The sequence below is a fragment of the Chelon labrosus genome (genome assembly GCF_963514085.1).
Source record: "Chelon labrosus genome assembly, chromosome: 12".
Lineage (NCBI taxonomy): Eukaryota > Metazoa > Chordata > Actinopteri > Mugiliformes > Mugilidae > Chelon > Chelon labrosus.
The window spans coordinates 13,210,033-13,235,045 of NC_140345.1; the positions used below are offsets into that span (position 1 = coordinate 13,210,033).

The window sequence follows — 25,013 nt, forward strand, 5'->3', positions numbered from 1 at the left end:
ATGCAATTAGGTACTGTGGAATCAGATAAAAGATGTTTATTATCAGGACTCTCATATAAAAACACACACACAAACAAGGACAAGGCATAAAGTAATCCAAATCAGTATACAAAGAGGTGGCATCACCCCATTTTCTGGAGAAAAAAAATGCATTTACATACTTTAAAAGTCTCTGTAGAAGCGAGCTGAGTGATATTTTCAATTATAATTTCTCCTCTTTAATAAATAATACTTATGCAAATCTTTGGTGTGCTTCTCCTCGATTCCACTATGAGTCAGACGAAAGGGAATAAAATAAACCAGTAAAATATGTTGTTTAAGCTGCAGCTGATTAAGCTGGTAATGACCGAAAAGAGATGAGACTCTTAACAGGGACAAGAATGCATCGCGCTGGTCTGGCAACTAGTGAAAACCTCGCCGATTTATTTTTGAGTCTCAGGGGGGCGTGTGACTGAAGACACCAATCATCCTGAGCTTAACTAGAGACCTGTGCAAAGCCAGCTGGGTCTAATCCTCATCCTCCACCATCCCTTTTCAGTGTAAGACTGTGGCAAGGCCACGAGGCATCTGTGAATATAAAACAGAAATACTGATCTAGCATGCCTGCTCAGATCAACAACAACTTAGGAATCACTCCAGCCTCAGTCTTCAAGGACCATGTTGGTGGTGTTGCCGGTTTTAGCGCATCGACTACAGATCTGGTATACGTCACTGCTGGCCGTTTTCCAAAGCAAATCATGGGCTTTTACACTGATTAATGCATTTTCTACCTTCCAGGCCACGTCAGGTTTCCATTCATTTTAGTATAATATTAAAATGCCCCCACATAGATTTTATTTGTGTTAGTTTTTTCAGTTTTTTGTTTTTTTTTCCAATTCACATTTGTCAAACCTGTTATGATATAAAACCCCAAACTTATACCCATTTACCGCATGAGCCCACTGGCAATGTGCAACATTCACTGCAGCAAGAAGGAGAAGACATCTCACCCGTTTAGAAATATATAATACTTAGGCTTAAAAATATAAATTCTTTTTTAAGGGAATGATACTGTACACAGAACCACACTTTAAAAGATGCGTAAAAATGGCCATATTCTGAATCCTTAGTAAGAAGCTACACGGGACAATTTGTGGGAAAATAATTCCCAAACTATACACACTTAATCATTTGCACCTTAGTCACCAGTGAAACATGTCATGATGTGAGTAAAAGGCACTGTTAATGAAGGCCTTTAGAAGCTATACAAAATGTGAGTCAGTGTTTGTTTCTGTGCGTAAGTGTGAATGGGAGGAGCTCATCTGGGAGTTAGCAACCAAATAAAGTGCTTTAAGTCATTCATGTGAGCGACTGGGGTCCATGCAACAGGATCCCCAGCCTGCAGCTAAATGAATAAATCTCAGAGAGGCTCGTCCCGAATCAGACTAAAGTGTTCCGTCTCCATTATTTTTTTTTTTTTAAGCACTACGATGTTCCTCGCTCTGCATCCCTCCCTCTTCCTCACGTCATCATCAAATATTTGTCTTCTGCTTGATCCAGTCTCTCAGCTTGGTGACGCGCGAGTAGACGCCGGGCTTGTTCCGACGAGCGCAGCCCTCGCCCCAGCTCACGATGCCGGCCTGGAACCACTTCCCACTCTCCTCGAAACACGCCAGGGGGCCGCCGGAGTCTCCCTGGTGAGCGGGGTTGGGGGAGGATGGTTATTAGATTGGTATTGGACGTGAGAGCACGATAATTATATTGGTGTGAAAACCTATCTATATCAGCCCGTTGTCCTTTTGTTCTCTGCTGGAGAAAATGTTGCACAATCTCACCTGGCATGCGTCAACTCCTCCAGCCAAGAATCCACTGCAGAGCATCCTGGAGGTGACTTGGCCTTCTGTGACCGTGTTACACACTGTATCATTGATGATTTTCACCGAAGCCTTCTGCAGCACCTGCGCCTTTTGACCTGGCATAGCGGGACAAAGGGGTCAGCGCTCTGCCACCTGACCTGTGTGTTCGTCACTAACATCAAGGGCGTTAATGTGCTGGATTAGTGTTAGCTAATGAAGGCGTAAGAGGCTTCCCAGGAGATCTGACGTCTGTGTTGATATATGGATATGGAAGGAAGCTTAATTGAATAGAACAGATTAGAAAAAGATGAGAGAAAAAGGTAAGCAGGATGAAGCGGAAGAGAAGTATGTCATGATGGAATAGATAAAAAAAATGGGAGGGACATTAAAGGAAAGGAAGAAGATGAAATGAGGAAGAGATAAAGGAAAAAAAGAAGGACGGAGATGAATAGGAGAAAGGGGGAGGAGCAGGACGTCTTAATTTGGATGTGAGCTGGATATGCTAATAGAAAAAACACAACGGAAGAGTGGGTCACGTATAATTGGAGAACAACAGTATAAATACTAAAAGTAGTAATAAAAATGATTACTTACAGTAAAAAACAAAAAAAACAAAAAAAAACTACAGTCTACAGTTCTACACAGAATTCATGCATTATACCTCCTTCTCGGAGCGCGCCCCAGCCTGTGACCCAGCAGGACAAGCCTGCAGGGAAGACGTGGGAGGCAGTGGGTAGGCAGATGGGCTGGATGGTGTTGGTGAACTCCAGTGGCTCATCAAGCTCCAGCAGTGCAATGTCATAGTCAAAGGTCATCATGTTGTAATCGTCGTGGGTGACGATCGTCTTCACTCTGCGAAGCTGTACGCCCTCCTGCTTGTATTGGTCCTGCATACCGCTGTAGGTGTACCAGTTGGATGCAACATGGTTCCTGTGGTAGAACAGTAGCATGGCAGGGTGAAGTTTTTTTTGTTTTTTTTTTAAAAACATGCAAACTGAGCACAAAAGCCATATGTCATGTACTTCATTTAAGAATAAACTCACAGGTTACTTATGCCATGTGATATATATTAGCTAAAAAAAAAATAAAATAACAGTTTGTACAGGGAATGTCAACACCAGCTGTGAATCTGTGAGAATGAATGCATTCTGATCGATTATAACAGATTCAGTTTGAAGAGCATGGTTAGAGCACCACCTACAGGGCACTCTGAGGACTACAGCTTGCTGCCGTGCTGTGGATGAATCACACATTAACCCCCACCTCCAGCACACTTCTTTTCCCCTAATTGTATCATCAAGAGCAATTTTTCAGACAGAGTATATACTAATGATACATCTGTTAAATAGAATATCCATTCAGTCCTGATCTGTACATGTGTGCAAGTACTTTCTATTTGGGACTCACGCTGGGTCGTGGGTGCGAAAGCAGTGGGAAGCTGAAAGGAGCCACCGGTCGGAGATGATCGAAGCCCCACAAGTATGGCCGTAGGTCGAGAAGTGAAGGCTGACCTGCCAGGGCCACTCCCCTATCTCAGCGTTCTGCCCTCCAACAATGCGGTTCAGCTTGTAAGGCCTGGTCCCACAATCTGTAATTCAGCAGGATTAAAAGAAAAAAGAAAAGAAAAGGGTGTTGGAGTAGAAAACACTAGGCGAGACTGGTGTGAATGATCAGAGGGGAAAATCAGATCATTTGACCAAGCTCACTTGAAGACATCCTAACGTCGGCCTACTAAGACTATTTGGAATCCTAACAAGGCACAGCGGGATATTAGCTGATGAAAGAAGAAGAAGAAAGAAGGAGCAGAAGAAGAAGAAGCAGTGGCAGCAGAAGAAGAAGCAGCAGCAGAAGAAGAAGAAGGAGAAGAAGAAGAAACAGGAAAAGAAGAAGAAACAGAAGTAGAAGGAGAAGAAGGAGAAGAAGAAGGAGAAGAAGGAGAAGAAGGAGAAGAAGAAGGAGAAGGAGAAGGAGAAGAAGAAGAAAGACACACCCTGAGGAAAAGGAGGAAAAACAAAAACTACAGCAATGACAAGAGCTGCTTTCAAAGAAGAATGAAATAAAGAAAGCAGTCAAGGCCTGGGGCGCTTTTCTAACAGACATCCCAACGCATGGCTCTATAATCTTGTTTGAATGATACTGAAGAGATTAGGCCCACTTTCAACAATTTCTAAAAAAGGGGCGAAGGAAACAAACATTTCTTACCACAGCTGGCCTCATCGGACTTGTCAGAGCAGTCGTCGACGCGGTCACACTCGGCGTTCACCTTGTTGACACATTCTTCGTTCTTGCACTTGAAGCTTAAGTCAGTGCAGACACCAGGAGCTGCAGTGGGATGGAGACAGGTCCCAGAATGAAAACACATTTTTAACCAGTCAAATACTATGCAATCAGTGAGGCTTCAAAGTAGGGCTTGAATGCACAATGCAGAGTGATTGAGGAGCAGATTGCATTGATTGGGCGTATTGATTGGGGTTGAGGTCTAATATCCCTCTTTATTCAGAGAAGTGAAAATCAAAAGGGAATGCAAGAGAGCCCTATGTGTGTGTCTGTGAGTGAGTGAGTGAGTGAGTGAAAAGGAAACTGATAAAAGAGTGAAGCAGAGAGTAGGAGGAAATGAAACAAAGAGCAACATTAGAATGAAAAATACTTTATGAATGACGTCTTCAGTGTGGCATCTTTGTTAAACCTACTACTATGCTGAGCTAAGGATGAAGGGTAATTATTTAATGGTGTGTGTAACATGCTTAAAAATCACTCTGGAGAAGATTTTCAAGTGCACAACAGGCTGGGAAGAGAATGAGAGCTGCCACTTACAGGTTTCACAAGAGGCCTCATCGCTTCCATCTTCACAGTCCTGCTTATTGTCGCAAACAACATCCCGGGGCAGACAAACCCCATTCCCACAGCGCCATTCAGTAGCCTCGCAACCTGGAGACAATGAAATATGAAGAACTTATAGAAAACAAAAAAAAGCTTCGATAAGATAAACTAATAATCTTCAGAAAGGGCGTTCGTGGCACGTTACACATTTACGCCTATCTCCATTCTTCTTACATGTATTACATATGATTAAGCTACCGGCTGGACGCTGAGCAAATTGGGCAAGGCTTCAAATAAACTCCATTACCGATAAAATAATGACTGTACACAGCCGGGGAGTCAGTGACCACACCATTAGCAGCGATGTGCCTATAATGTTAGCACGATTAACATTGCATTAAACAGGGTTTGCATCCCCTAAAGAGCGATTTAAGAGATGGGAATACTTACTGCATTGCTTCTCGTCGCTCCCGTCTCCGCAGTCGTTGACGCGATCGCACACCCAGAGTTTCGGCTTGCACAAGCCATTTGCACAAGCAAACTGGTCCTTTTCACACCCTGAAGCAACAGAAATCCAATTAAACAAGCCAAATGGTGAGGATGTACGTACACACGATTTGAAAATCAATGGAAATAATGCAAAGTCTCTGACGGTGCAGTAATTAGACTAATAAATATTCTTATCCACTTCCTATCAGGGTATAGCTTCAAGGGTAAAGCTCACTATACATCTAGTTTACTTAATGTGTTGTAACTACAAGTTGTGACTAGTTGTCACACTACTTCATGGCTGTTACCACAGAGTGATTTGCTGGACCTATGCAAGCTCCCAGTGAAGAGCAGATATAGTCATACCCATAACCCATAGCTTGTCATTTTTACTCTGCAGAATTTGTTGTCTCTCTAGATGCAGGCTCAGTGTGTCATTTTGCTAAGATATCAGAAGATATGATAATGTATCATCTTCCCATCCAACTCTGGATAAAAAATGTTTCCCATAATGTCAGCCTATTCCTTTAAAGAGATGAGAGGGAAAAGAAGATGTGACGAGAGGGTCAAGGGGGAACTTACGGCACTGGATCTCATCGCTCATATCTCCGCAGTCGTTCCAGCCATCACACTTCAATTCATTCGAGATGCACAGGCCGGACTTGCATGCAAACTCTTTGGGGCAAGCTGCTCACATTACACAGAAGAGGGAGGGATCAGAGAAAAAAAAAAAAAAAAAAATGACAGAAAGACGGCGATGACAAATTGGGCAAGAGGGAGTGACAGTATGTCCACATCATCCGTCATGTCGCCAATGCTTCTCCCCGTTGATCAGAGCAATTATAAATCCATTTTGGTCAAACTGGGAGACGACATAAAGAGCAGAGCGTATTGAAAGTGGCACGCTCCTGACTGACAGCGGCACATAAAATGGACCCAATAAACAAGCTCTCCAGCGATTAGTCTAGCTCTTGAGTTTCACTGCTGCAGTTTCTAAGCTTCTATCACCAAACTGCTCTATTTGACTGTCAGTCAGCTCCCGTCTTAGTCTTTCAGACTACACAGTTACTCCCCCTGTCTCGCTCTATAATGGCAGCCTGCGTGTCAGTGTCACACAGCAACATTTCACATCGTGCCAAGTGTCGTGTAAATTTGTTTGAGAGACAATATTAAACTCACGGTTTGCGGGATCATAGGCGCTGTACTGTGCGCTGAAGCCTTTGTCGGTGTAGGACTCATCGGAGTGGAACTTCACTTCTAGGACATTGGTGGTACTGGTGAGGACCAAAGAGGACAATTCTCCGCAGTACCTGGGACACAAGACCTGTAGTTATAGTGTCTTTGCTGACAACATAATTGCTGACATCAGGGAACAGACAGCATCACAAACAGGTCCAATGGGGCAGGAAACGTGAGCAAGCAGACGAGCTTTAAACACACAACAACAGTTTAGATCCTCGGAGGTGGTTTATTCAGAGGTAAAGGTGAAAGAGGGAGCACCGTAAATGTCATTAATCGAATGGGAGGCGGAACCAACAACTTGGTGTGTAAACTGTGATGGATACGGTCAGCAGACGGTCCAGGGAATCATTTTACCAATACAATTTGTTACCTATCGCTGTTAAGTTTGGTCAAGGTGAAGGTTTCTTCAAAGTCAGACTTCTCCACTAAAATAAGGTTTTGGATTTTTAACTTGATGGCAATGTTTTTATTGACTAACAGTAGAAACAATGCTGTAACCAAATATACATGAAGCATGAATATTCCCTTAATAAATACAATCACGAGATATGTCATTTGAATGGGCCTTACTTGTTTTCCATAATTTCCACATAGTCTTTGTGACACACGCGGATGTCCACCCCAGGCTCTTTCATGCGGAACATGGTGAACTTCACCCGCACCTTGTTCCCAGCAGGGACCTGCAGTACAGCACAGAAGAATATGCGATTGCTTTTTAACAACCTTATTTACAATGCACGTCACACCCCGACCTGCTACCACAAGCACACGTGTCTGTCCCATGTTAATGCCTGCACACAGGCTGCAACACGCCAAAACAGGCGACGGGCTCGCATGTACGCACGTGCACGCGTGCTACATGCACACCAGCAAACAAACCCACACACCAAACACTGCAGCTCAGCTAGAGCTGCAGCAGCAACGGCGGCCCTGACAGATGAAGATAGAAGAGGTACTGAACAGCTTGGCTTCTGTAGTGCTGCCTCAGCACTCCTCTTATGGCAGGCTAAGGATGGTGGTGGAGGTGGAGGAGGAGGAGGAGGAGGAGGAGGAGGAGGAGGAGGAGGAGGAGGTGACGGGGTGGAGGGTTTTAGGCAGAGGAGGGAACCAGTGCTGAAAGTGAAGTGGTGATGCAAACCTTGATAGTCCACTTGCAGTCCACGGCAGGAGGATAGAAGATGGGATGAAGTGGGGAGGTGAAGACTCCTTTCGCTCCAGAGAGGTCACCACCACATTTTTTGACTGAAATGAACATGGAGGGATTGAAATGGATTTAAGAATAAACCAGAGTGAGGAAACCAAATGAACTTTAGTTAGAGGACAGGATGCAGCTGGTATGATGGCAACTACTGTGAATGTTTACCCTCAGTCAAAGGGATGGCTTTATACTGGGCCTCAAATCCAGGCCTCTGGACTTCACTGTCAGTAATGAAGTTAAGCAGCATGATGTTGCCGGATGACACCACCATCAGAGGGTTGGAGGGAGGCCTCTGACCACACTTCCTGTGAAAGAAGAATGAGCAGTGGTTAACAAATGAGGTTTAAAATGATGGAATCAGAAAGAAGACGTTAGTAATTGTAGGAAGCACAACTGTGAATTTTTTGCTGAATGTCTGCTGCATTCACTTGAATTTAGTGAGTTTAATTTTCGTCAGCATGCGTAGCGCTTAGAGAACTCAGCCACAGCTGCAACCATATTTATAAGGAAATAAGAAAACACAAGAAATTAATAGGAAAGAAGAGGGAAGTTGAGAAAGAGATAAATAAGGACAGATGTGCCAACACTAGATAGAAATTGCTTAGGTGGAGTTTCAAAGTCAAACATAAGGTACATTAGCAGAAAAGTTTCAGCCCTGCTGGCGGCAGAGCCATGGAGGTGTGAATGACGCTGCAAGAGCAGCAATACATCTACCTCCAGTAGAATAATGTCATTACAGAGTATTATATTATGGCTCTCATAAACTCCATGTCACCTTGGATAAAGCAGATCGCTCAATAGCATTATAAAAATTTTGCGCATCGCTTGGTAACACATATTTGTTTGCCAATGGCTTCTGAGGTTCAAATTGCCTGCAGCTACAACTGATGTTGCATTCGGGAGCCCGTAGTTTCAGAATCGGACCCATCCCCCATAGACAAAGTGCAATTACACACAGTGGTGTAGCAGGATTCAGGGTGGCACCTTTCACAGATTTGAAAGGAAAGGTCTTTTTGAGCCAACTCAATCTCGCAGAGGTCTCAAAAGTTGACAATAAACGGGGCGCATAGCACTAAAGGCTTCAGAGGGAAAAAAAAAAGTTCTAAACACAAATCTAAAGAAAGGAATGAAGTGGAACATGTTCCACCCACATCAAAACAGCTTTTCTTCCCAGAGCCCGCTGCTACATTGCAGTCAAATACAAAGTGATTCCTAGTGGTTGTCTTCTGGGAATCATGTAGAACTGTATCTCATCCCTCTCTGATCTTCAAGGCTAAATAAATGAGACAAATGGTGGTTGAGGCCGATCAAACAAACCCTGCTACTGAGGTTTAAGGCAAATTGAGAATGTGATATGTGTCACAATTTGATGTAATAAAATGAGTCAGTTTACTAGTTCTCTTAAATGAAATTCCTCTTGAATGCATTAGAGCAGTGGATCCTGCAGCTAGTAAATAATGGAATATGATCCATCAATCTGATCCATCCATTGAAGATTTAACTTCGACAGAGCATCTTCATTATTATTATTAGTTATGCTATAACAAATAAGTTTCCCAAACCACTTGGAGCATTACAGCCCAACTTACTTTGTGATGGCCTGAGAGTCGTCAGGACTCAAAGAGTCAAAGATTGAAACAAAATCATCCGAGCAGTCATCCTCGATGTGGAAAAAAGTGAAACTGAGAGATACAGCGTTATCCTCCGAGGCTCGGATTTGCCACTGACACCGGGACTTGGCAGGGTAGCCATCGGGGTATCCTGGAGATCTGAGCGTGCGCAGGTTTCCGTCGGCTTCCAGCTTGTAGAAACACTCATCTGAGAATAAGAGCAATGGTTATATCATGCACTGAAATCTGATAAACATTTGGCTCTGTGCTGCCTTCATCAAATTCTAAATGTTTCATTTTTAGTTACCCTGATTAGGCATAACATTATGACTACATTCCTAATATTGTGTAGGTCTCCCTTGTCCCTCCAAAACAGTTGTGACTCATCAGAGAATGAACATGGGCCTATTGAGGGTGTCCTGTGGTGTCTTTGGATCCCATGGGTTGAGGGGAGGGGCCTCTGTAGATCAGGCTTGTTGCAGCGCGTCCTACAGATACTTGACCAGTTTGAGATCTAAGGAATTTGGAGGCCAGGTCAACACCTTGTGCTGTTCTTCATGTTTTTTGAGTTGTTCCTAAACTATTTTTGTGTGTGTGTCTGTGTCAGGCTGCATCCTGCTGGGGGTGGCTGCTGCCATCAAGGAGTGTCATTGCTATGGGGTGGGGGTGACTGGTCTGGTCTAGGTGGGTGGTACATGTATAAGTAACATCCACATGAATGCCTGGTCCAAAAGTTTCCCAGGAGAACATTGAATTGTCACAAGATGGTCAACGTTATTCATTTCTTCTGTCAGTGGTCATAATGTTATGCCTGATCGGTGTATGCTTTACACATAATGAATATAACACTGTGTAATCAGGAATTCTTCCATTTTTTATGATATTAATGTGTGTAAATACACATTCATGTCAAGATAGCACAGATATTATGACAACAAAATATAATATAGTCCAGCCATGACAGGGTTATCAATCACCAGACAGTGTGTCAAAGAAAAGTGTTGGTCATCGTGACACAATCGCCCTGGCCTGATACCAGGTTCTCAATCTCTGACTGGAGCAGCGCATGTACAGTAGAGTACAGGCCAGTCCAGGCCATTCGTTACAGACTGGCAGGAGGGCGAGCATCTAGCCAGCTGGAAAATTACAACTGCAAGTGATTGAAATGGGACATGCTGTACTCACTGGCTGTGGGGTTCCTGGCCATGCGAGCATCCGTGACTGGAGACAAAGAGAAGGAGGGTGGGGTGACAGGGAAACAGGAGGAAAGGTAAGAATTGGTCACTAAAGTTGGGAGGCTGATAGAATTTGATGCATGAGCCTAAAATATTTGGGTTGCACATTTTCTGTTCCATTTCCCCGCGGTTAAGGGAACGGGAGATGGTGTGTAGCCGTTTCTGCTCCATCTCACCTTGCCCTACAGCGGCAACCCATACATCTCTGTCTAACTATCTGGGACAGCAACATCAAATCATACCCAGAGAAATCATTTTAAAGAGGCCTAAAACCACTGAGTCACAGGGCCAGCGCTTGGCTGGTGGCCAGGACGCGGACGAATGCAATGTGAATGCTGAGAAGACAGAAGGAAGAAAAATGGCTGTCTCAAGTCAGGGCAGGGCCCAGCTAATATCATTAGAGGACCCAAACAGCATAAAATGTGCAATCTCAGATGCAGCACAAGCTTATCTGGCTTATCTGTTATCATCTCATCAGCACAACTCAAGAGTGAGCCCCTGTAATACAAACAGAAAGCAGACAGAGTGCAAGTGCTGATAGAAGATGACAATAACCCTATACGGATACGTTTTCAATCTTTGCTGACCATTTTCAGGAAACCTTCACCTGTGCCTTTCTTTTGCACTTTACCGCGACCACATCCACCCGGCCCCGGCGGTACCTACGTGAGGCAGTGACTTCGCTGATCTGGACATCGCTGCGGCCCATCGTCCTGCGCTTTTCCCTAATGCCATTCTCCAGCGCATCCAACACCCGCTCCTCTGAGAACTCTGGCACGATTTCCAGGTCGCTGACTGGAATATCAAACTGGGACCAGTAATATGCTATCACGCCCTCACTGGTGCGAGAAGAAATGAGAAACGGATGAAGATTAGGTAGGAAATGCACTGAGAGACAATTCACTAACAAGATTTAGCATTTAAGGGAGCAGGGGTTAGTGGAACATGAGTGATCTGGATTATTCTAAATCACAAAGGCCATTTCACTATATCATAATGCTACCCACATAGTAGGATAAGGTCACAAGTCAGTGATAATGGCTTTTATGCAGTGCTAGGAAAGGCAACCGTCTTGAAACGTTCATTCCTTAAATGTCAATGCAACAAAGATTTGAAGCATAAAACATAAATAAATAAATAAAACGGTATAAAAATTACAGGAGCTCAAGATCTGTGCGGTACCTGAATGCAGTGATGACGGATGTAGTGTAGTACTGTTCGAGCAGTGGATCAGTTTTGTAGTACTCCCCCAGCTGTGTAGACAAAATGCATTTTAACCAAAACAGAGCATGTACACGGTTTCTTCTTCTTGTGTGCCTACAGCCCAACGTATAAATTAGCATGTTAACACAAAAACTGCCTTCCATGAAAGCACACAATGCACTTCCCAATTAACCATCTTGCCTTGAGCTGCAGTGAGCTGCAAAAAAAATCTGCTATCATTAAGCCGGTCTTAAAAGTGAGTCCCATTATATATTAAACTGGTACAGCGCAAGCAAAACTGTATGGGAGGGACTGGTGAGAGATAGTCAAGAGTCTTGATTGGGTCTCCCTCAGAGCAGAGAAGGAGAAAGTTTCATTTTGTTTCTGTAGCTGAAAGTGATATTAAAAGTGAGGAAAGTTAAAACTCAGAACTCAGTATAAAACACAGTAAAAGTCTCGACAGGCAGGTGGTGCCACAATGTTAAGTTGTGGAACAACTGGTGAAACAGTCTCGTCTCCCATTTCCACAAATTGTCTAGTCATCTAATATTCCCGTCCACTACTTCCCCTTTACTTCCTCACTTGTTGTAGCTTTTCACTGAGGAAGGGTTTGTTTGATAGGTCGAAGCGAGGGCTTTTCTTTTTTTTATTATCAACATGCTCCTAAGTGGTGCTACAAACATCTCCGCTGTCTGCAATAATAAGCGATGCTGGTGAGGGAATCACTGAGGGAATGCACGGCGTTTTTATACCACCCACACAAATGTGCCTTCAGCTGTTCCTTTGCACCGGGAGGGACATACTAAAAAAGCATTTCTACAACATTTAGAGCCAACCTTTAATGAAAAAAATAAAAAAAAGAGGACAGATGAAAATAGTTAACAAGAACAAAGCATACGGTAGAAAGAGAATAAAAATAAGAAAACCACTCCTTCTGACTCACAGTTGCCTCCAGATTTTGTCCCAAAGTCTTGAATTCTTGGCTGTCGGTGTCCTCCAGCTTTTGGTCGTAAGGCACATTAACCAGCTTCATATGTCCGCTAAAGACTTGTACTGATGGGCTGCGCTGCTTAACTAACGTGGCTTCGTCTTCGTCATCGTCTCCTATATCATCAGTTTTAACTTTGAGGAGAGAGGAAGAGGAAAGGGAAATATTTGATCATCAAAAAGCTATGGGTATGTAAAAATTTGAAGAGCTACCTTAGGTTGCACAGTGAAATTTAGTATTGTGAAGACAGATTGGTTTTTAAATAAATTAACAGCCAGTCGAATGTAGATGTTGTTTATATAGACTTCAGAGGCCTCTTTTATTCAAGCTCTAAATGCGTGAATGACAGGAAAGTTATGCCACAGATTCCATGACATTCCTCTCCTTTGAATTATTAAAAGAAGAACGTCAGAGTTGTCAAATAGGCTAACACTAATGGGAAATTACAAACGCTAAACAAGCTGCTCTTACATTCTTATATCAAAGAGCTGTGCTGTGCTTCACAGCAAGCATAAATGATGCACTTAAGAGTTTAGGCCACCCTTGGCAGTAAGTGACGTTGGAAATGAAAATATCTGAATTTCTCATTTCATTTTTCAAGAATCACTTAGATCTATGCAGAGAAACATTCACAAGTCCAGCCTATGGTAACCCTCTTCATGCTTAACCCAGCTAAAAGCATAAAAGCATAGCACTGTACCTACAAATACCTGTCCGCCATAGTAAACGAGCAGAAAGCTTTCATACTCACAGACAAAAAGCCAAATGAGGAACGCTGCTACAGCTGCAACGAGGAGGAATGCCACAAGAGCACCAATCAGGATGGCAGTCTTCCTCTTTGATGATGCCTTATCTTTGTTCGTTACGATGTCGATGTGCTCACGGCTGTTATTGTAGCCCTGACGCAGAAAAAGAGAAATACAGAGTAGGTAAACATACAGCTAGTACACCAAAGGAACTGTCTCGTTTTTTTAAATGGTCTGGACTCTGTGGTGGCCAATCCATGTGTGAAAATGATGTCTCATGCTCCCTGAACCACTCTTTCACAATTTGAGCCCCATGAATCCTGGCATTGTCATCTTGGAATATGCCCGTGCCATCAGGGAAGAAAAAAATCCATTGATGGAATAACCTGGTCATTCAGTATATTCAGGTAGTCAGCTGACCTCATTCTTTGGTCACATAATGTTGCTGAACCCAGACCTGAGCAACTGCAGCAACCCCAGATCATAGCACTGCCCCCACAGGCTTGTACAGTAGACACTAGGCATGATGGGTGCATCACTTCATCTGCCTCTCTTCTTACCCTGATGCCCCCATCACTCTGGAACAGGGTAAATCTGGACTCATCAGACCACATGACCTTCTTCCACTGCTCCAGAGTCCAATCTTTATGCTCCCTAGCAAACTGAAGTCTTTTTTTCCAGTTAGCCTCACTGATTAGTGGTTTTCTTAAGGCTACACAGCTGTTCAGTCCCAATCCCTTGAGTTCCCTTCACATTGTACGTGTGGAAATGCTCTTACTTTCACTATTAAACATAGCCCTGAGTTCTACTGTTGTTTTTCTTTGATTTAATTTCACCAAACGTTTATGTGATCACCGATCACAATCAATCAGGATTTTTTTCCTACCACATTTCTTCCTGGAAGACGATGGTTCCCCACTATCCTTCCAGTTTTTAATAATGCGTTGGACAGTTCTTAATCCAGTTTTAACAGTTTCTTCAATCTCCTTAGATGTTTTCTCTGCTTGATGCATGCCAATGATTTGACCCTTCTCAAACAGACTAACATCTTTCCCACAACCACAGGATGTATCTTTAGACATGGTTGTTTAAGAATCTACTCATTACATCAGTTGGGGTTAAATAACTTGTTGTCAGCTGAAAGATAATCACCAATACAGTAATTATCCAACAGGAGGCTCATACCTCTTTGGTTAGTTAAATCCAGGTGGCAACTTTTTTTTTGGCCAGGCAGTGTATATGGTTTGCTTTGAATGGTTTCGGCCACTAGACAAGTCATTGTCTTCGGGGCTCAGTTTGATATTGGTGGGAGCTGTGGAGAAGTGGTTAGAGGTGCAGCTCAGGACTGAAGGGTTCCAGGTTCTGTGGCTGTGGTGCCTTGAGCAAGCATCTAACCCCCAAACTGCTCCCCGGGCGCAGTCTGCTTAGAGGCTGCAGCCCACTGCTCCAACTGTACACACTACTGTGTGAACAAATGGATGGGTCAAACAGCAGGAACATAATTTCCCTTCGGGGATCAATACAGTATAAATTATTATTATTATTATTATTATTATTATAAGCAGCTGATATCCTAATTACATATATTATATTAATATGGATGCAGCCACTGGGTCTAAAAAGCAAAGCCAATGTGGAAGTGAATTAAAGTGCAACACCACAAATGGTTGCCAAGAGGCAGCTACAAAAAAAAACAACTTTCGATCCAATACACTCACATTCAAAACTCATCAGCTCCTCTCAGGAAAGTTGGTTTCCATGCTATTGTGACGTTAGACAAATTCAGATCTTCTGATTGGTATTCCTTTTGAGAATAATTCTAGAGTTGTGTAGATATTAGGCCTTAAAGACAATGACTGTATATAAAAAATAAACTTCCGTGACGTCACCGATAGGATTTCTCAAGAGCGACTAGTTCTGGCAGCTGTCATCTTGGCTACGCCTGACTCCATCTAACTCCCATTTGATTCGAAAGTGGGCAAAGAGGTGAGGAGTGAGCTGGGGTGTCAGGTGACACTGAGGCATAACGGTTGAGTTACATAAAAATTCAGCCAGCATATAGTTGTCACAAATGGGTAAATTATCCAAAATAGTTTCTTGCACCACGCTGTAAGCACAGTTCTGCTGTCAGGTTGGTCATTTTAACATGTAGGCCTAAGGGGATTGGCTCCCTTTTGTAGTCAGCCTCAACTGGTCATTTGAGAAACCGCTGTTTTTGGCGCTTCAGCGTTGGCTTCATTTTTCAGTCGCTAACACAAGGAGAAGTATGTTTGGCGGTGTATCTAGCTTGATTGACAGGTTAGGTCAGCCACCCCTTACTCCTCCCCAGCTCCTCCCTCTCCTCCAAACGTGGTTACTTCTGGCGCAAGATGGTTCCAAACTCAAGGCTGCTCTGGCTTTATCCATCTTTTAAATTCCGTCTGTAGTCCTAAATGTGCAGTTAAATGGAAATTTAAAATGGGGATCAAAATAATTTTCTACAAGCGACTTTATATAGAGAAGTGATGATTGTGTCACTGCCGCACAACAAAGACTTTAGTCATTGTCTGAGCTCGTAGGACAACATCCCTCTTGTTCCCATGAAGACTCTAGCAAAGACAGCGTAATCCTGGAAAACAGAACAGGTCTGTGGCAATAACACAAACCTGCTGCCCTATGACAACGTGATGTGACACAACTCCTTCCACTGCTTTCTAAGAGTGACAAGTTCAAACAGGCAGCTCCGATGAGCGCACAAAACTGGCAAAACCTGTTTGAGCAATTGTGACAGCTGTGCAAGCGTCAAGCCTCCTTGTACACGAGCCGTACATGAAGAAATTGCACAATAACTCAAGACTTCACAGAGGATGTGGCCACGGCGATAGAGGCCGCGCGTCTGCCAGTACTGCATGCATCTGTTGTTGAGCCTGCTCAAGTGGCTGGACGGAGGAAAGGGTTTCAGACCGATTAGCAATCAACATACAATGAATTCAGTGCCTGCAGCCAATGAGTGAAGAAGCCCGAGTGCCATTAGGGATGGCGAATCACTTTGGTATTAAATCAATTTGTCAGATGTGCTGCCCCTTAAGATGGGGGCTCAATTACATGAGTCCAGATGATAACTCATGGCAATTAAGGCCTATTCTTGCCCAGCTCGGGCTTCCACACATGCTTTCTAATTGGAATCTGTAACAGCAATCATGGGCCAGAATGAGGGGAATCATTAGATAGGGGGTCAGCAAGTGCTCCAGGGTATCTCTCTATCAATCACCGGGATCACAGCCTAATAAAACCATTACATACTCTTCATCAGATTCCATTCTTCAGTACTTGAAAGAAATACCATCCCATTTTTAAACAGTGCAGCGTATTTTAACATAGCAGCTCCGTGACATGAAACGGGTAGTGTGCCGCCTGTGAGTCACGGCCGACTTATTAAAGGGAAAACCACAATTTGCTGACACAAAATGACTGAAACTGTGGATGTCTGACAATAAATAAACATTCTGGGCCGCAACAATTTAAAAGGTGGGGGATATTTCTGAAGTCGCTGAGTATTTCTAGGTTGCCTGACCAGTCTGCCAAGTAGGCCGTTGGGTGTGAGGTGTGGTATGAAAAAAAAAAAAAAAAAAAGCAGCTCACACAATCTGTTCCTGTGTCTGCGCAAGTAAACAAGGTAATTAAGAACTGTTCGCGGTACCGTAGTTTAGGTTGTTAAGCTGTTTCAATGGACTGCATGCATCCTGGTGAGTTGCATAATTAGATTTATCTGATTTATACCGGTCCACACACGACGAGATACAAACAATGCAGGAGAGGAGTAGTCACAGTTTAACGTCACCTTTAAAACATTTGGAAACCACACTCAGTCACAGTTGCTCAAGATACATAACGCGGATAAGCGGAAAAATCCCACACACGGTGTACGTTTCTGTCACCGCAGTTGCAAAACTGTACGGGAGTTCTGCACGCACCTCAACTTTAAACCTGTCTTTCCTTCTCTGTCCCAATATATCTCAAACTGTCTCCGCCTTAGATGGTGCCGGAGGAATACAGACTCCCAAGTAACTCCTACGACAGAGAAAGACGTGTTGTTGTTTTTATCTTACTAGCCCACTGCTAATTCCAACTTTTCTCTTTTCCAGTATCTTTGAAGGCGATGCCCCCATACACTCACTTGCCATTTCACCGGGCAAACTAGAGAGGACAAATGCATTCTTCTAATGTAACAGTCCTGCACTAAATCATAGCTTCATGAAGGTTGTGGTACCCTGTGATTTGTAGCACCACTGAACTGTATTATTTTGATAAGCCCCTTTTAGTCAAAACCATGACCTACTTGAAGCCCAGATTTAGTGCAGAGCTCATACATTAAATTTCACCAGTGTACCTGATTAAACTGAAAGTGAGAGTACTTCATTACTCTAATGTGTAAAGTGAAGTGGTAATTTTCCGCGCATGTGGTAACTGCGTTTACAATCATCAAGACGGACTACTCTAATAGACTTTCGTTTCACAGTAGACATGTTTTGACATGTCACGGTGGAAGCACAGGTGCAAATAGCACAATTCATGTTTCAGGGTCTTGGTGTTGTGCCTGCTGACTCACCGCCACAACTTACCGAGACACTTCAATGAGTCATCACTAGTGCAATTGGTAACACCAATGCTACTTCCACCATGACAAATAGGATTTGACGCACGTTTTATCGTATCTCAGTCAAGCTCACACTCTTAGATCTTATTTAGGTGTAAACTGTTTTGTTTTTTTTCGCACAGGTGCAGTCAGATATTCTCTGCGCTACACCTGTTTTGTGTCAAATGTTCGTCACTGACGTCTCTCGAGGCTGCAGAATCAAACAACTCTCCCAAAGAGAGCAATTTCTGTTGCATGTCGTTTACCTAGTTCCAACACAAATGTGCTCAAGCAGTTTGTCGACATATTTCAAACTTTTCTGGGGGCTAAGGAGTATCCACACAATGCAGTTTCACAGTGACACACAGCGCAACACCAGATGCCAAGCAGTTCAGCTCCATTCAGCATTGCATTGTTACATTCACAATAGTTCAGGAAAACATAAAAATTGATGCAGAAAACGGAGAAACAGAGAAGAAATTTCGTTTCTTTGAGCCTTTTCCTTCCAACCCATGGAGCTACACTGACCACAGTGCGGATTCATAGTGTGTTGACAGCTAACATAGCCCTGAGCAGAGATGAGGACAGGCTGGTCACTTTTTTGGTTTTTTTTTTGTTAACTCTCTGCTAGGGCTGAACGATTAATTGCATTTGCGATAATATCGTGATATGATAAAACGCGATTTTCTAACCGCAACTTGCGCGATTACAAGGTGGTCACGTGACACGAGCAACGCGGATGATAGGCTTCTGACCTGGACGATGTCTCTGAGCGACACGCGCACCTGCGACGGTCGGCTTGTTTACCTGTAATTTGCTACTGCTAGTTTTTTGCAACATGGCTGAATATTTGTCCTACTCTGAGGTTGTAGACGAACCATAGAGGTAGCAAATTACTGGTAAACAAGCAGACCGTAGAGGGTGCGCGCGCCGCTCAGAGGTCAGAAGACATCATCCGGGGTCTGTAGATCAATCTACAGACCCCGGATGATGTTAACAGTAACTCCGGACTCAATGGGGAATAGCACTAGCGTATCATAACAAAGTATTGGCGGAATGAACGAGTTTCGCTGCAGATAATGCGTTATTTAGAGGCTGCGTTTCGATGGCCTGACCACTCCCGCTATATGGAAATGATCTAATTATCTGATCTAATTATCTCCTGAATAAGTGCAAATGAAACAAAAGTGATATTGGTGAGTAAACGATGATATTTTATGCTAGAAATAAGGTCCAGGTTGTAAAAAAAAAACAGTAGTTTCCCTTTAAATGCACAGTGGCAAAGCCACAGATGTTTCTGTAATGAGCAGTTAAATAAAAATGTCATTTATTTCAAGTCATACATCTTTTAATTTAATTCTAACAAATAGGCCCAGCCTATGGGAAAGAACATTTAACACTAAATGTATCTAATATTGTGTTGTTCATATTTAAATCATTCATTATGTTTTGTTGGGAAAAAAAAGAGGATAAAAAAAATAAATAAATAAAAAATCGCATATTAAATCGCAATCGCAATATTGGGGAAAAAATCGCAATTAGATTATTTTCCCAAATCGTTCAGCCCTACTCTCTGCTGATGCTGCCTTGAGAGACAGCATCAACTTTTTGAACAGATGCTGTAGTACTTTGTAGGACATTGAGGGATAACGTTGTTGATTGGTGGCATTGCCCTTTATATAGATCTCATGTGCAATGGAACTGCAACCAGCCAGATAACAGCTATTTAGAGCAAATCAGGGTTCATCTCTACCATATTAACATTAAATTAAGTCATACACTCAACTCTTACTGGACAGTAGCCCTGAGCAGACATGTATGCAGCAGTTACAGCTAGGCAGCCTTGTATGAGAAAGAGTGGTGCTACAGCCATGTGGAAACACTCCAATAAAGTGTTCTTTACTGCATCTTCCTCACTACACAGCTGAGGAAGACTGAAGGAACATGTTGTGCACACTATTCTGGATCCAAATATGCAGACAGAGGCTAAAGCTAAACAGGCCTCATAAAGATTGTTGAACATCCCCAGTTTTGTTAAAATGTTAATTAAGCAGCGTCAATAATAAGAGATGAGATTTTAGAACCTTATGCACTTTCGTAACTCAGTTTCAACACGGCCGCTTTTGAAATGTGAGCTGAAACACAAAGCATGAGCGTCAAGGCCTTGCCTTAAGAATTATTTACCAACGACTCTGCTGAGTCACCGCATAAACCGAGAACTGGCTGACTACATTAATCTCAGTCTTCCCATTTGATCCAGCATCAGATACCGACCTCGACGTCAGTGACTGATCAAATATTTACAAAGAAAAGAAATACTCTTTTACCAGTTTCTCTCAAGCCATTTATGCAATCTAAAACAAGTGTCTCAGCTTTAGGATGAAATAGGTCGAGGTGTGGTATGACAACTTTGATTTGTTAAGTTCAGGAAATAAACTTGAAGGTATGTTGCGACTCTCTGTAGTTCCTGCACAGACAGATCTTAAATTGATACCATCATTTCTTGATGTATTTTATAGATAAAGCGCCCCCATCCACATTTGTATTTATTTTGTTTTGTTATACTGGTTGAAACGCATTCCATTATGAAATCCAAATGGTGTGTTGCCCAATTCTTATCCTGGTCCTGGTACCTCATTGTAGCCAGGACGTATAACATTATGACCACCTTCCTAATATTGGTTAGGTCTCCCTTATGCCTCCAAAACAGTTGTGACTCATCAGAGAATAGACATGGGTCCAAAATGCATCCCGAGGGATCCAATCACAAGTATTTAGCTTTAGATACACAAGTTCAGACCTGTCACTAAAATGTATTTCCACATACGTCCTGAGCCAGCACTCGAGAACTCATGACCGTTTCTTTCACAATCTCCAAGCAGATCTAATGGATGCTTGTGTGCTTCGCAACATGGGAACATGATAAAAATTTGGGAACATAATAAAGTCTCTCTCACTCACTGAAAGTACACAAGTTGTAATTTATCTATGTACCTCCACCCTGACTTTAGTTATCTTAGGAACCCGCGCAAAGCTCAGATTATAACTCCACATTCTGATGCGTTTGTTTTGTGAGGGAATTACACATCCAACTCAGATTCAAAACTTTCATTTGTTAGCTTATTCTTATTTGGATTTATTTATTAAGTTAAAAGCTACAAGGACAAAAAATATCAAATGGCTCTTCCTACTAATGAACACTTATGGGGCTTTTTCCTTTTCTAGTGCTCATTCAAAATAGCAGTTGTGTATTGCTTTTTTTTTTTTTTTTTTTTTTTTTTCCCGGATGAGTAAGACAAAACTTCTTTTATTCAAGAGAGGATGTCTGCTGAGTGGGTGGTACGTGTACATGGCCAACACAAATTTGTGTTCACAACTAAAGGAATATGGTTTAAAGAGGACCATAATCGGCCTCTTTAAATGCAGGCATATGTCACGCTTAACATTATGACCACCTTCCTAATATTGTGTAGGTCTCCCTTGTGCCTCCACAACAGTTGTGACTCATTAGAGAATGGACACGGCCCATCTGAGGGTGTCCTGTGTTGTCTGGCAACAGAATGTTGTTAGTGGGTCCTGTGGGTTGAGGGGAGGGGCCTCTGTGGATCATCCCACAGATACTAGATCAGTTTGGGATCTAGTGAATTTGGAGGCCAGGTCAACACCTTGTGCAGTTTTTTTTCATGGTTTTTGAGTTGTTCCTAAACTGTTTTTGAGTGTGAGCCTGTGTCAGGCTGCATCCTGCTGGGGATGGCTGCTGCCATCAAGGAGTGTCATTGCTATGGGGTGGGGGTGCCTGGTTTGGTCTAGGTGGGTGGTACATGTCTAAGTAACATCCACATGAATGCCAGGTCCAGAAATTTCCCAGCAGAACATTGAATTGTCACAAGACGGTCAGTGATGTTCACTTCTCCTGTCAGTGATTTAATTGTTGTGGCTGATCGTGTATATACGCATATTGGCCAATACATTGATATAAGAAATGTTTTACTCCCCAAAAATTCTATATCAGTTGGGGTATGATTGTAACCATCACACCGTTAGGGTAATACTGAATGTATCGCCGTGGATGCACGCGGGCGTAAGTTTGATCTTGACTTGTGCAGATCAACATTTTCTTTTGAAATCTCACATAACCTAAATTAAAAAGAGAGAAAAAAAAAGCACTTCTTCAGTTTCCAGTTTCTTTTGCCATCTTTACAGAACTACAGAGACAGTAAGAACACAATTATCTCACCTTCCATTGTAAGCATTTTTGAGCTAGCAGATAAAAGTTAGGTTATTTTGACAATGTACTATGGGTTATAAGTTGTTGTTAATGTAATTCCACTGAATACTAAGAAAGAAAAGCCGTTTCTTTTCCCTGAATCTTGATTCTGTTTACTCACATTCTTAGGTTTCTACTACACAATGTTGTGTATTTCCCCAGGAGCCAACACTGTTTTTTATGAAGCTGTCAAATAAAGGTTGTTGTTGTAGGGCTTCTGAATCTGAGCAGAACAGACCGTAGCCTTGTAACCATTAATGAATCCCTTTGCAAAGAGAAGTTCACCTTTGGCTGTCCGTCACTTTTTCTTCCACCCACATCCTCTGCTCGCGTTCCAGAGAGTCTCAAACAAGACCGAGTTACAGTATGAAATAACAAGAGCTGGGCGGACATTTACATAATATATGTATGTTCCAGGAGAAATTGACCTATAGGTTAGGCAAAATACGCTTCTGGCGGTTTTCATTTCCCATTATCACTTAACATACACGCCTGCTTAAATATTATACCAGAAAAATCCTTTATTGCCTAAAACAATGGAATGCCTTCATCCTCACACTCAGTGTCACTACTTGCCAGGAGCTGGGCATCCGAGGCCACACCACACCTCTGTGCGGGGTACAATGGAAATGAGACACTGAAGATTTTCAACAGGAACCAAACAAACAGTTTCCTAGAAACACAAGAGCTTCCAAGAAAAGGTGCTGTGTGAATGTGGCTCTGCCAACTCAGCCTACACAGGTCCTAAATTTGAGAAACTTTAAATGTAACCACATTCAACTAAATGTTTATGAAAACAGATGCCTTTCAAACAAACAAGTGAGAATGTATAATTTAGTAACCGACATTTACAGCATTTCATTTACAGATTTCTATTCAAACTATTCTAATATTTAAATAATAATTTATTTTCTATAGGCAACATAGACACATTCAGCCATTGATTATAACGATGTTGGTCAGTTCCTTGTCTGAAGAAAAATCTAATCCAACGCTTTCCAGGCTCTGGCCAATGTTTAACTCTCAAGAGGTGCTGGTTTAATCATTCATCCAAAGGATGAAACTCCACGCTGTTGATTTGATGAGTAAGACTCACGAGACGTCCAGAAACATAATGGTGATCGCGTACAAAAACACGGAGAAACAGCAGAGAAACGTCTGAACTTTACTGGACATAACCCCTTCACAACAACAGACAGACAGTCAGCTGACCTATTCCCAGTGCAAACTTGTGTAGGACCAACACTGAAGATCCGTGTAGAGCAAACTATGCTCCGTCTCTGAAACCAGCGACAACGTTAAAAAATAAAATAAAATAAATTAAAACAAATAAGCTGAACTGAACAAAACTTACGTGGTAATCATATCTGGCTGAGGAATACATATTTAAGAAAGGGATCCACCCGGAATCCCTCAAGATCCAAGACCAGTCTTGACTTGTCGTTTGTTGCTTCGTTCCTCTTCACAAAAATAAAATGCAGCGAAGTGAAGAAACACTAAGTTGAATGGTTAAAAAATAATTACAATAAATAAAAATAAAAAACAAATGTATATATGCTGTGGTTTAAAGTTAAATCAGTGGAGTCTTCCTGTGCCGTCGCGGAGAATTAAACGCTGCTTCACCTGAAACCGACCTTCCCCTCACACACCTATGACTGAGGCCACGCCCCAAATACCTGCAGCACCTGCCGTCACCGGCAGCGGACATGCTCCATGTCACCTTATCAGACTCTCCTTCAATGTACTTCACCGAACTGTAAGGCAAACGATACTATTAAATGCTAATGTTTCTTGATGAAGAATCAGTGGAAGTATCTTTTTCTTCCTACCAGCAGATATCAGTTTGGGGACTTCCTGCAAGAGGAATGTTTGCCTTTCATTTCCATTACATGTGTTCCCCCTGCTGATCACTTGAGGATGTTGCTGCCAAGTACTCTGTTTGGCTTCCACACCCCTTTCTCACACAAAATCAGTTTGAAAAGAAATAAAAAAAAAATAAAAAATAATGAAATCTTCTCTATTGCTTCAATATTTACTGTGATATTTTACAGCATTTTATATATTTGAAATTTTATCAACTGATTTGTGTCTGTTAACCGCTGGCCCAGCAGTGGCCATAATAATAGTAATCATTTCAATGATTTATAAGCATCTTAGATCTGCTAATACAACATTTCAGCCACTTAACAAATAGAAAAAAACCTGACATGCAATTCTACATAACATCAGAAACACAGCATCAAAAATTAAAGGTACAGCAAGATGTCTATCAGTCCTATTTGAAAGACCATTTTGTGACCTGTGACCCTTAAAAACAAGTTGCATCTATTCCTAATTACAGGTTTTGGCCCTAACGTGGACATGCGCTGTTCTTTTGTTCATTAAATGATTATCTAATATCATCCTGGTATGTGGTATGAGCACACATTGTTTTGCATTTATTTTGAATTGAATAAAATAAAAAAAAAAAATCAGAAATAAATAATCATACTATCATTTTGAGTTTTGGTTAAATTTTTTGTTTATATTCAATGGCAAAATCCAACAAAACTGAGAGTTGTGTTCAAGGCTCACCATCTAATGCACTACAATCCTTCTCCACAAAGATGCAAATCAGACGGTGTGTGCATGTCATGGCCCAGTCACAGAGCAGCAAAACACTCCCACTCTTGAAAATTCCCACCACCGTGTTTCACTGTGTGTAATGCGCCCTCTCATTTTTCGCGGTTTCGTTCTGTTACTGCAGCAAATCCCAAACTTGGATT

The 25,013-nt window shown here is 42.3% G+C and overlaps 1 protein-coding gene across 1 annotated transcript; it reads right to left on the reverse strand.

Moving 5' to 3' along the window:
• Positions 1 to 11: 11 nt before the first annotated feature.
• Positions 12 to 24,150, reverse strand: st14 (ST14 transmembrane serine protease matriptase). The gene is made up of 19 exons (XM_084557733.1): positions 23,603 to 24,150; positions 13,372 to 13,519; positions 12,576 to 12,754; positions 11,612 to 11,682; positions 11,096 to 11,268; positions 10,380 to 10,415; positions 9,174 to 9,402; positions 7,750 to 7,889; positions 7,525 to 7,628; positions 6,957 to 7,066; positions 6,324 to 6,454; positions 5,727 to 5,831; positions 5,106 to 5,213; positions 4,650 to 4,763; positions 4,038 to 4,157; positions 3,243 to 3,423; positions 2,497 to 2,765; positions 1,815 to 1,951; positions 12 to 1,673 (listed from the first exon to the last, which is right to left on the reverse strand). Exons 1-19 carry the CDS (start codon positions 23,630 to 23,632, stop codon positions 1,512 to 1,514), a joined length of 2,547 nt encoding a protein of 848 aa, XP_084413859.1. The 5' UTR covers positions 23,633 to 24,150; the 3' UTR covers positions 12 to 1,511.
• Positions 24,151 to 25,013: the final 863 nt, after the last annotated feature.

Coding starts and splice junctions, on each gene's coding strand:
- st14 (XM_084557733.1), bottom strand. CDS start 23,632: ATGTATTCCTCAGCCAGATATGATTACCAC. Junction 3,424..4,037: donor GTCCGATGAGGCCAGCTGTG/GTAAGAAATGTT, acceptor GCTGAATTACAG/ATTGTGGGACCAGGCCTTAC. Junction 1,952..2,496: donor GGGCGCGCTCCGAGAAGGAG/GTATAATGCATG, acceptor CCGCTATGCCAG/GTCAAAAGGCGCAGGTGCTG.